The sequence below is a fragment of the Phoenix dactylifera genome, chromosome 17 (assembly GCF_051530095.1).
Source record: "Phoenix dactylifera cultivar Ajwa chromosome 17, Ajwa_hap1_PhDact_Kaust_v1.1, whole genome shotgun sequence".
In the NCBI taxonomy this organism is placed as follows: Eukaryota; Viridiplantae; Streptophyta; class Magnoliopsida; order Arecales; family Arecaceae; genus Phoenix; species Phoenix dactylifera.
Genome location: NC_143206.1, coordinates 10894776 through 10905929, shown reverse-complemented (window position 1 = coordinate 10905929; position 11154 = coordinate 10894776). Strand labels below are relative to the sequence as shown.

General features: G+C 36.1%; 2 protein-coding genes across 2 annotated transcripts; both read left to right on the top strand.

Moving 5' to 3' along the window:
* Positions 1 to 636: 636 nt before the first annotated feature.
* On the top strand, positions 637 to 3967 carry ANNAT3 (annexin 3). Its single transcript, XM_039132817.3, has 6 exons — positions 637 to 872; positions 973 to 1118; positions 2431 to 2676; positions 2829 to 3035; positions 3406 to 3495; positions 3578 to 3967. Exons 1-6 carry the CDS (start codon positions 797 to 799, stop codon positions 3782 to 3784), a joined length of 972 nt encoding a protein of 323 aa, XP_038988745.2. The 5' UTR covers positions 637 to 796; the 3' UTR covers positions 3785 to 3967.
* A 4394-nt stretch (positions 3968 to 8361) lies between these two features.
* Positions 8362 to 9954, top strand: LOC149751042 (uncharacterized). Its single transcript, XM_089928044.1, has one exon. The coding sequence runs from the start codon at positions 8884 to 8886 to the stop codon at positions 9952 to 9954; it is 1071 nt and encodes a 356-aa protein (XP_089784170.1). The 5' UTR covers positions 8362 to 8883.
* The last annotated feature ends 1200 nt before the right edge of the window (positions 9955 to 11154 follow it).

Here is an 11154-nt window from a genome sequence, read left to right as displayed (position 1 = left end):
TTCTTTTAGCATAGGCAAGGAAAGGCCTTTTTTTTCTAAATATAGTTAAAAACCGCAATATCTTAAAGGGTTTTTTTTCATGAATACCTTCTTAAATATCGAATTTTGTATGAATACCCTCCCAAAATTGATATTTGCATGTATACTCTCGTAAAACACTTGTTTTTGCTACTCTACTCTTTTTTTATCCTTATTTTTACATATGTATTCATACCATCTAACGCCATTAAAAAAAATAACTGTTTCAAATTAAAATAACTAAAATATCCTTAATGGGTAGATGCACAAAAAAAAAACATTCACAAGACGATCGCGATGGAAAACAAAAAAAAATTTCAAAATTTTATTTTATTTTTCATTTAAATAAATATGGTTTTTATTAACGGTGTCAGAAAACCGTTATATTAGGGGTATTTGTGCAAAAACAGTGTTTTATATAGGTACAAAAATAAATATAAATTTTAAAAAGATATTTACACAAATTTGATTTTGTAGAAGGGTATTTATGCAAAAAAAAAAAAAAAAAAACTCTATCTTAAGCTAAATAAATAGATTACATAAATCCATATTGCCCCTCACGTGTGTCGCACTTGCCCTGCGCTAGTTCGCCCCTTAATGCGATTCTTTTTCCTCATTAAATTATTTGTAGCAAGAACGACGTGGGAGCTGAACGCTCCGCCGTTTCTTCTCCCTTCCTATAAATTGAATCCCCTTCTCCCATCCACGCAGACCCGAACACAGAGAGAGAGAGAGAGAGAGAGAGAGAGAGAGAGAGAGAGAGGAGGAGGAGGGCGACATGGCCACCATTACAGTCCCCCACCCACTCCCATCACCAGAGGAGGACGCCAAGAAACTAAGGAAGGCCTTCCAAGGTATTCCTCTCACCAATCCAATGCTTGTCGTCTCTCCTCTGCTTCTCTATCTCCATCTGAGTCTACTAATCGGGAGTCTTTTTCTATGGTAAAACAATAGGATTCGGGACGGACGAGAACGCCATCATAGAGGTATTGGGCCACCGGACCGCCGCCCAGCGAGCTGAGATCGCCGGGACCTACTACAAGGTCTACAAGGAAACCCTCGTCGATCGCCTCCACTCCGAGCTCTCCGGCGACTTCCTGGTAACCAATTCTGATCCTTCCCATCTCGATACCGCCTTTATTTGTCATTTTCTAGCATTTTTCATGGATAGAACGACTGAAGCCTGTGGTCGTTTCTCGAAAGATCATATCGTTTTGTCCATTTTGACTCTATAGTTTGAGCTGCAATTGTTTCCAGAGGCAAAAAACGGGTTTTGACAAGGCTTTGGACACAAGATGGTACCTTTTAATGAATCTTGATTGGTTATATTGTTTTCGCCATTGGAACTCTTGAATTTTTTGATTGATTTACATCATGAGTCTAAATAGAGGTTCAATTTGCGAATTACTGAGAGCAGTTCTATGGGGAGTTTCCCTGTTTCCATGAGTTGTCGATTTACAAACCAGTAACAGCGGTTAATTATACTGGATTTTAATAAGAGTGTGTTCTGTGCTTCAATGGTAATCTAAAAGGGTGAAAATTTAAGCAACCGTTTGATGAGCATTGTCTTCTTTCCTTTTCTACAGTTATGGATATTTGAGTTGATGGTATGGGACATATAAACAAATTTATAAAAGATCTCTCTCTTTCTGTCTCTCTCTCACATGTTTTACCTTTTCTTCTCCCATAAAGAAGAGCTGGAGATTATGCTATACCAAGTTTCATGGGTCATTAATTTCTATGGTTTAGCTTAAACATTCCATATGTTGACCAAAATAACCTAAAAAGTGAAGGTAAAATTTGTTTCTTACTGTTTTATTTACTTTCTGCTGTATGTAAAAGGTCTATGCTTAGTAGTTAACATACCTAACTTATAAGATGTTTGGATTTATATTACTTGTTTGATTATTATATCACTATGAGCCTATAAATTCAAAATTTTGAATTTATCTATCAGGATCCTATTGGTTATTGAGTTGCAGGAAACCACCTAATCGATAAGCCTTCTCATTTAATGGTTGCGGTGAAAAACTTGCCAGGAGTAAAGGTTACTTGGAACCAGTATAAATTTCGAAAGTCTTTGAACAGCATGCTATTCATCAAAAGTCGATGATCTATTTCTTCTCAAAAATAAGAAAAAGAAAGTGTCAATGATCTAGGATCATGTCCCAATCATAGAATTTAATAAAGATCAAAAGATAAGAGTTACCGATACGGTGAAGATTTTTGGCATAGTTCCTAACTTGCTAAGATCATTAGAATCTGGGCATATTTGAGTTGATAGATGCTTAAATCATTAGGGATTGGATGTCTGTCCAGTCCTCCTAATCTGATAAGAATTTTTTTGTTGAAGTTTGGTGCAGAGTCTCTTACAAGATATTAAACAATAATAACATATTTGTTGTGCCGCAGAGTGCAGTGATCTTATGGGTAATGGATCCTGCAGAAAGGGATGCCGAGTTGGCAAATAAGGCACTGAAAAACAAGGGTGATTGGCATATTTTGGATATTTGGCATATTTGGGTGATCATAGAGGTTGCATGTGCTTCAGACCCGGATCATCTGATGGCTGTTAGGAAGGCCTACTGCTCCCGCTTCTCTTCTTCCCTCGAAGAAGATGTTGCATCCCGTTTTGCCCATGAGCAGCCCCTCGGACAGGTAATATTCCAGACTCTCTCTTTCACATGGTTAAGATAACACTGTAAAATGAGTAAGTAGTGATCACATAGTGCTGGAGCCTTGAAAGAGACACTTAATGTTCTTACCTTGTCTTCCAATAAGTTGATCGGAAAGAGGTTTTATTTGTGCAGTTGTTGGTGCGTCTTGTGAGCTCCTATAGGTACACTGGTGAGCATGTGAATGAGGGGCTGGCACAATCTGAGGCAGAGGAGCTATATGATGCCATCAGGATTCCACACCATGAGCAAGTGATCCGCATACTTAGTACAAGGAACAAATCCCAACTGAAGTCAACATTTAATCATTACAGGCAACATTATGGAAAAGCCATTGATGAGGTACTCAATAACAAAGAAAGGAAAAAAAAATCTAATAATATGCATGCTTACATCAGTGTAGCCGACCCACAGCTATATATAACCTGTTAATTTGTCCTCTTGGTTCAAACACTCATCAAGCGACCATTGTTGCAATGCGACGGGAAGCAACTGGGTAACATGTTATGTTAGATTGAGATTGGATCAGTGCCGCATTTGAGTGAGCATCTAGTTCAATCTGCTTCCTGTTGCCAAAAAGCATCTGTTTTGGCACTTCTAAGTATTTGTTGTTTTTATTTTGAAAAAGTAAGGAATAAACATTGAGAGCAGTAAAGGAAGATTTATAATCAACAGTAGTTTCTAACTTTGTTAAAACTATGAGCTGATATAGGATATTGAGAGCAGCAGTAGCAGTCAATTCACATTGATGCTGAAGGTTGCTGTTCACTGCATAGGATCCCCCGAAAAACACTTTGCAGAGGTAATATCACTACATTTGTACCAAGGGTGGTGTCTCAGAGATTTTGCTTATTCTATATCACAATGTTGCTTCACATGGCTAGGTGGTGAGATCTTCAGTCCTAGGACTTGGAACAGATGAGGACTCTCTTACAAGAGCTATCGTCAGTCGAGCTGAAATTGATATGAAGCAGATCAAAGAGGAGTACAAGAATAGATACAATACCACCCTGAATGCTGATGTTATCGGTGACACCTCGGGGGATTACAAGAATTTCTTGCTTACCTTGGTGGGAAGTGCTGATCCATGACATGCAGTGTTAGATGAGTTTGTGTGTAAAATTTAGAGATTCATTTAAAATAAGAAAAGGTCAGGATAGTTGGATGAAAATGTCTTTGTTTGGACAGTATTGAGCCTGTGGTTTTTGTATTAGACAGGACAAACATTGTCTAAAACACCTGGAGAAATGTCACTTGTATGTTTGTAGGGGAAATTTATTTCATTTGTCAAAGAGAACAGGAGAATAATCATAGGAAGGAATAAGCATAGGGGCTGATCCCACAACTGCTAGAACATTTCTCCTAATATGAGAGAACCATCCACCAATTCCCCCTTTGTGATTAACTTAGCTATCTTCTTTTCTAGATTATCATCTCACTTGATGAAACCTTCCTTTCTTTCATAAAGGCGATCGTATCATTGAATAGCCCAACTATTTGTTTTATGTTTGTTTACAACGGCTGCTTACACTATTCTAGTTTGAGTACAACCAATAGAATCAAGAAACAAGAAATGACTTGACTTTATTTTCTTCAAATCTAATTCTTGCCTTTGATAGACATGTTATACTACTTTTCTCATACTATCAATTAATAAATTTTGAAATCCTCCATAGAAAAGAACATGGATAATCCTCTAATTGATGTAAACAAAGGTGGACCCTTTGAGGAAATTAGGATGAGGAAATAATTTTTGCGAACTAAATAGTCCAAAATCTTGCATTTGCGGGAGGATCAAAATCTTTAACAAAGTGCAAAGCAGGCAGCATGGCACTAAAGGGTTTTTCAGACAAGTTTCCCAAAAAAATGAAAAGTAGGGGGGTGGGTGAAGAAAAGGTAAAAGTAAATTAGCGGTGGAGTTTCGACCACCACCGAGAGCTATCAAGGTCAGAGGTAGATTTATTAATGGGCCGGGCTGAGCCCAAGCTCAGGTCGGGCTTTGCCCGCAAAGTCAACACAATTGACTTAAATCCAGGCCTAGCCCAACTCTGGCCTACTTTTTCTAATCTTTTTTCTCGATTTTTAAACATTATTAAAAACAGTTAAAAATGATAAATATAAATAATTAGAAATTTCCAACAAACTATAATATATCTGCCAACCAACCTATTAAGTTCATATATCAACAACAACCATCAATTAAGTATACAAAACATCAAACATAAATAAACAACATAAGCAAAATATAAAAATTCGAGCTCCACCGGGTGCCAGCGGCCGGCGGCCTTTCGGGTGTCCTCACAAACAGCTTCTTGCTGGAAAACAAACATGGCAACATCCTTACGTTATGCTGGAGGCCCTAATGAACTCTAAGCTTCATTACATACAGAGCTTCGGTAAGACAGTTTTCCAAGAAATCTACTTACAAGATTTAAAGTTTTAATTAGAGAGCTTCCAATTTCAGTGCTCGAATTTGAATATTTTGTATTTCAAAATGATATGAAAGATATAATAAAATATCAAAATAAAATGTACCGATATCCTCGGTACTGGTACGATATGCTCGGTACCGACTGGTACAATATATCGTGTTTCTGGCTGTATTCAGCAGAACCAAAGTTTGCACCAAAATACAAGGCGTGCACTTGATATCAAAAATTTAGTCATTCCTTTTGTCACTCGTCAACATAATTGTTTCTAGGAACAATATCCCAGCAACCCTTCTAACAGTTTAAAAATGCCATTGATTTAACGGGATACCAAAGATAGCCATGCTATCTTGAAATTTCTAAAACCAGTCCATCCATCAAGAAGGCTTTTCATCAAGAGTTTCTCAAGCATGAGGCATAACATTCTAAGAGTTCAAAAGTGAATAGAAAATATGACGATCCATCAACACTTAAAACAATCGAAGAGAGCAATTTGTCATAAATTAACTTACAAAATCTCTCAAACAATAAAAACCATGTCCAACCAAACTCCATCTTCTCAAATATTCATAATAATATAGCTAGAATTATATTCATCAGCAAGACAGCAATTATGTGGTAGTCACGATTATTCATTCCTTAAAAGGTGCCTAAATACACAAGATGAATGCCTTCATTTTTTCATTTCACATTCGCCACCCACTTCATTATGGCCATTGTTAAGCCCAATAATATGAATTTATGTGAGAAGAAGAAGTAATATTACTAATAAAAACCTTCTCAACTATAAGTCTCTGCATATAAAATATTTACATGCATGAAACTATGAACTATATTTCCCCAACTCTATCTCTCCCTCTTAAACTATATCTTATATTGAATCATTTTTATCGGCCAAGTCACAAAATGGTATTTCTTCGAATTTTCATCATTCTTTTGATCTGGAATGTTTTCTCCCAAGGAAAATGGTCTGTTGAGGTTGACTTACATGAGTTATATACACTTATCAAAGAATGGGAAAAATGAACTATGGCAATTTTTAAAGCACATTGAATTTCACATAAGTGCGAAGTGTTAACTGTCACACTAACACCAGAAATAAGGGTTACAACCGATGAACCATCGATGCACTGCAAACCATCACAGAGTACCTGGCTTTAGGGATAAAATATAAGCTACTTTCTTGGATACTGGTACAGGTGCCATTCCAGTATAAGGTGACAATATCTTCAGATTGTACAAACATTGGACCAACGGCATTGGCATGACCTTGGGCTTATAGTGTTCAAAAGATCTTTTTTTTTTTCTTGTTAGGTTGATCAAAGACCAAGAGGCAATGACATAAAATCAATATAGTTAAGCCAACCTACAAATGAAACATTCCTTATAGCTGTGAATTCATTTACCGAAATTATGCATGGAGAAAAGTGTGAATATATGCATAATGTCATCAGATTAATGATAACACAGACAGCATCTGCTGTATGTCAATCAGTTTCAGCTAGTAACAAACCACATTTAAATCTCCAAATTTACCTCAGAAATTACTTGAATACTGTGGTTTGAGATGATTTCTTCCACTAGAAAGAATTTGAAAAGCCCTCCAAAGTTGAACCGAGTCAGGGAGAAGAAAAGAAGTGCTCAACAACTGAATACAAGATCAGATTCTCTCTCTCTCTCTCTCTCGATTGGCGGAGCTCAATCTTAGATTAACCTCAATTCTAGAATCAAGTAGGCATAGAATGAATTCAATCCTAGACGTTAAAGAATGGGAATCTGGGCTAGAAATAGGACCAGGATAGTGTAAGAAAAATAAACAGTGAATAAGTGGTTGCACTGGAGGCATAAAAATGCTCCAGACACAATGCTCATATTTCAGGCTGGAGTTAAGAGTCATCTGAAAACTTTCAAAAAGATCAAGAGCAAACCAATATCATTTAATGACAAACAAAATTAGCTTCTCAAATGAATCTGACATGCAAGATACAGGTACCAACAAACAGTTATAATGCCAGGAATTCATATAACTTATACACCAAGAAATATTAAAGAAAAAGACATCCATATTAAAAGAAACTGCAATTTCAAAGACAACAAGACATAAAAGCCACAAAGAAAGTACAGAACTCAGTTATAGCTATGTTCGAGTTCAATTTATAGCTTTCTTTTTTCTCTTCTTTCTTAGGATTTATAAATGGTCCAATATTATTCTAATTCAACAAACCAAAGATCACTCGTATAACTGCTGTAGCATTAATGTTGTCTCATGCCCATTCAACTGGGTGAAAAGCATTTAAATTACCACAGAGCTACATTTTTATGCATGTTTACAGAGCAATTATAGTATTCAGGGCAAACATGCAAAAGCCTCAGAGGCAAAAAAAGGCGAGAGCTAAAATGTTAAGGTGTAGGAAATGGAATTTTATTATGTAGAGAGAAGGCATATTTCATCTAAGCAATTTCAAAACTATTAAATAGTTTATAAGATTATTTGTGAAGATATTTTAGGTCGACTTTACAACTTACTCCCTTATAACTAATGCACTCTGAATACTAGCAACAAAAATAAAAGACAAATACCACCGTATAGCATGTTAATCAAATATGAAGCATAAAACATTCACCAGGAAGAAGCAGAACAAATTAAGCTGGGGTCAAGGAGATGAATATTTAATTTTAAATTTGGAAGAAATGAGCCGACGCCTAAATTGTTCATGGGAATGAAATTTATAAAGGAAAAAGAGAAAGGAGGGCCGCACCCTAAGGTGCCAGAGGTTGAGGGAACTTTCATAACTCAAGTTTATGGAAGATTGAAGTCAACTGATTACTGAATAGTTATGATAGTTATATCTTACCTTCTTCATGTCAATCATCATAGAGAGCCGGATTGTTATCTATTGCTGGTTAAAAACATTTTCTCTATATTTTAACCAGTTTGATTTTGTTTGATCAAAAGTACCGAGATAAATACAATTCCCAATGTTCCTAATACAATTCTCTGCTTGACTGGTCCAGAACGCCAATGACAAATTTTACCCTTTGCCTCATATTTTATAGATCAAAAGGTCCTCCCCAAAGTTTTTATATTAGGAGGTGCCGAAAACACGGCCATATGGATTAGAAGCTGTAATGATGTTTGATTAGAAGAAAAAAAAAGATTTTGTTATGAATCCACCGTATTTGGGTGGATGACCACTTAACCTTCACCTCTTGAGTTTCCCCACCTCTTGGGTTTTCCATCTTTTGTAACTCCTAGATGTGCCCCTTATCCCTTGGGGATGTCTACATTCATCCACCTTTTCACCTTCTCTTGTCCTTTAATTGTCTTGTGATTATGACTATTATATCTCCTCTTTATAACCCTAGGCCTATAAAAGGGTACCTTGAGGAGGATGAAATGTACACAAGTAAAAAGAGAAAGAAAGGCATTAGAAAGAAATGGAAAATACTATTAGTTCATGAAGAACTAATTTTCTATAATTTCTGTGTCTTATTTATTTTCTTGTCTCCAATCTCTTTACTTTTTTATTTTACAACACGTTATCAGCACGAAGGCTCTACCAATTGTGGAAGTACATGGTGTTCTTTCTACAAGAAAAATATTTTATATGCCATTCTCCAATCTGTAAGTTTCTTTTTCAAATTAGATTCTCAATATCTAATTTATATTTTTTTTTTATGATTGACATAGAATGGTCAAATTGTTCACTTGCAATTTGTATGATACAAATTCATAATCCTATGATTCTTGTTTGTAGAGAATGTCGAATCTTACCAAACTTGAATTCGTTGCTCTTGATATTTCTGGCAAGAATTACTTGTCTTGGATCCTTGATGCTGAGATCCATCTTGATGCAATGAACCTTGGAAATACTATAAAGGAAGAAAATCAAGCGTCCCTGCAGGACCGTGCTAAAGCAATGATTTTTCTTCGGCACCATCTTCATGAGGAATTGAAAACTGAGTATCTAACGGTAAAAGACCCCCTCATTCTGTGGAATAATTTAAAGGAGAGATATGAGCACCAGAAGTGCGTAATCCTCCCAAAAGCTCGATATGATTGGATGCACCTGAGGTTGCAAGATTTTAAGAGTGTTAGTGAATATAATTCTGCACTCTTTAAAATCAGCTCACTTTTGAAATTATGTGGTGAGAAAGTCACCGATGAGGATATGTTAGAGAAGACATTTACTACTTTTCATGCCTCGAATGTGCTCCTGCAGCAGCAATATCGAGAGAGGAAGTTTACAAAGTATTCTGAACTTATATCTTGTCTTCTAGTGGCTGAGCAAAATAATGAGCTTTTGTTGAAAAATCACCAATCTCGTCCCACTAGTTCCATACCATTCCCTGAAGCGAATGGCACATCATTCCCTGAAGCGAATGATAAATCATTCCAAAAGAATCGTAGATATGGGAGAGGACGTGGTAGAAAAAATTATCATGGTGGCACCAGAAGTGAAACCACCAAAAGGGGAAATAACAAGCGGGATGCACCGTACCACCAGAAGTGGAACCACCAAAAGTGGAATAACTCAGATAAAAGAGAAGGCTCTCAGAGTAAAAAGAAATTTGAAGATGTGTGTTATAGATGTGGTATGAATGGACATTGGTCGCGTACCTGTCGTACGCCTAAGCATTTGGCAGACCTCTACCAAGCCTCTTTGAAAGAAAAAGAAAAGGAAATTGAAACAAATTTTGCTGAACCATCAACACATTTCAAAACCTCTGATGGGGTTGATATTACTCATCTTGATGTTTCTGATTTCTTTGAAGATCCTAGTGGTAGAATTGATCATTTGATTGGTGATGGAAGTGTTTCCTTTAATTAGTGCATTTTTCTTTATCATGTTGTAAGACTTTATGTTATATTTTAAGTAATAAAATTTTACATATGTTTTGCATATTTGTAGAGACATGGATCTTACTGATGAATTGAATGGTGATGATGTTTGTCTGGTAGACAGTGCTACAACTCACACAATTCTTACAAATGAAAAGTATTTTCAATGCTTGAAATTAAGCAATGCCAATGTCAATACCATATCGGGTTCATCAAATTTAATTGAAGGTTCTGGAAGAGCATATATTATGTTGCCAAAAGGCACAACATTTTGTATTAACGATGCTCTATTTTCTTCAAAGTCTAGAAGAAATTTATTGAGTTTTAAAGATATACGTCGTAATGGTTATCATATTGAAACCACCGACGAAGGCAACAAAGAACTTCTTCTTATTACTCAAATGAATTCGGGCCAGAAGCTTGTTTTGGAAAAGTTGCCTGCTTTCTCATCTAGGTTGTATTATACACCGATGAAAATGATTGAATCAAATGTTGTAATGCACCAAAAGTGCACTGATCCAAAGATCTTTATGATTTGGCATAATTGCCTTGGACATCCAGGTTCTATAATGATGAGGAGAATTATTGAGAATTCACTTGGGCATCCATTAAAGAACCAGAAGATTCTTTTACCAAGTGATTATCTATGCTCTGCTTGTTCTCAAGGTAAATTGATTGTTAGGCCATCCCTCTCAAAACTTGTTGTTGAATCTCCTTCATTTTTACAAAGAATTCATGGAGATATTTGTGGGCCTATACATCCATCATGTGGACCATTTAGATATTTCATGATTTTGATTGATGCATCAACTAGATGGTCACATGTTTGTCTTCTTTCTACTAGAAATGTTGCATTTGCTAGACTTCTTGCTCAAATAATCAGATTGAGAGCACAATTCCCTGATTATCCAATTAAGACAATCCGATTGGATAATGCAGGTGAATTTACATCTCAAGCTTTCAATAGCTATTGCATGTCAATTGGAATTGATATTGAACATCCTGTTGCTCATACACATACTCAAAATGGTTTAGCTGAATCATTCATCAAAAGACTTCAGTTGATTGCTAGACCTTTGCTTATGAAATCAAAATTACCTGTTTCTGCTTGGGGACATGCTATATTGCATGCAGCATCATTAGTTCGAGTTAGACCGTCTGCTTATCATAAATATTCTCCCTCGCAACT

What these genes read in the sequence shown, in the direction of transcription:
- LOC149751042 (XM_089928044.1), top strand. Translation starts at nt 8,884, where the DNA reads ATGTCGAATCTTACCAAACTTGAATTCGTTGCTCTTGATATTTCTGGC.
- ANNAT3 (XM_039132817.3), top strand. Translation starts at nt 797, where the DNA reads ATGGCCACCATTACAGTCCCCCACCCACTCCCATCACCAGAGGAGGAC. An exon ending in ACTAAGGAAGGCCTTCCAAG is followed by an intron (nt 873 to 972) that starts GTATTCCTCTCA and finishes GTAAAACAATAG; the next exon opens with GATTCGGGACGGACGAGAAC. An exon ending in ATGAGCAGCCCCTCGGACAG is followed by an intron (nt 2,677 to 2,828) that starts GTAATATTCCAG and finishes TTATTTGTGCAG; the next exon opens with TTGTTGGTGCGTCTTGTGAG.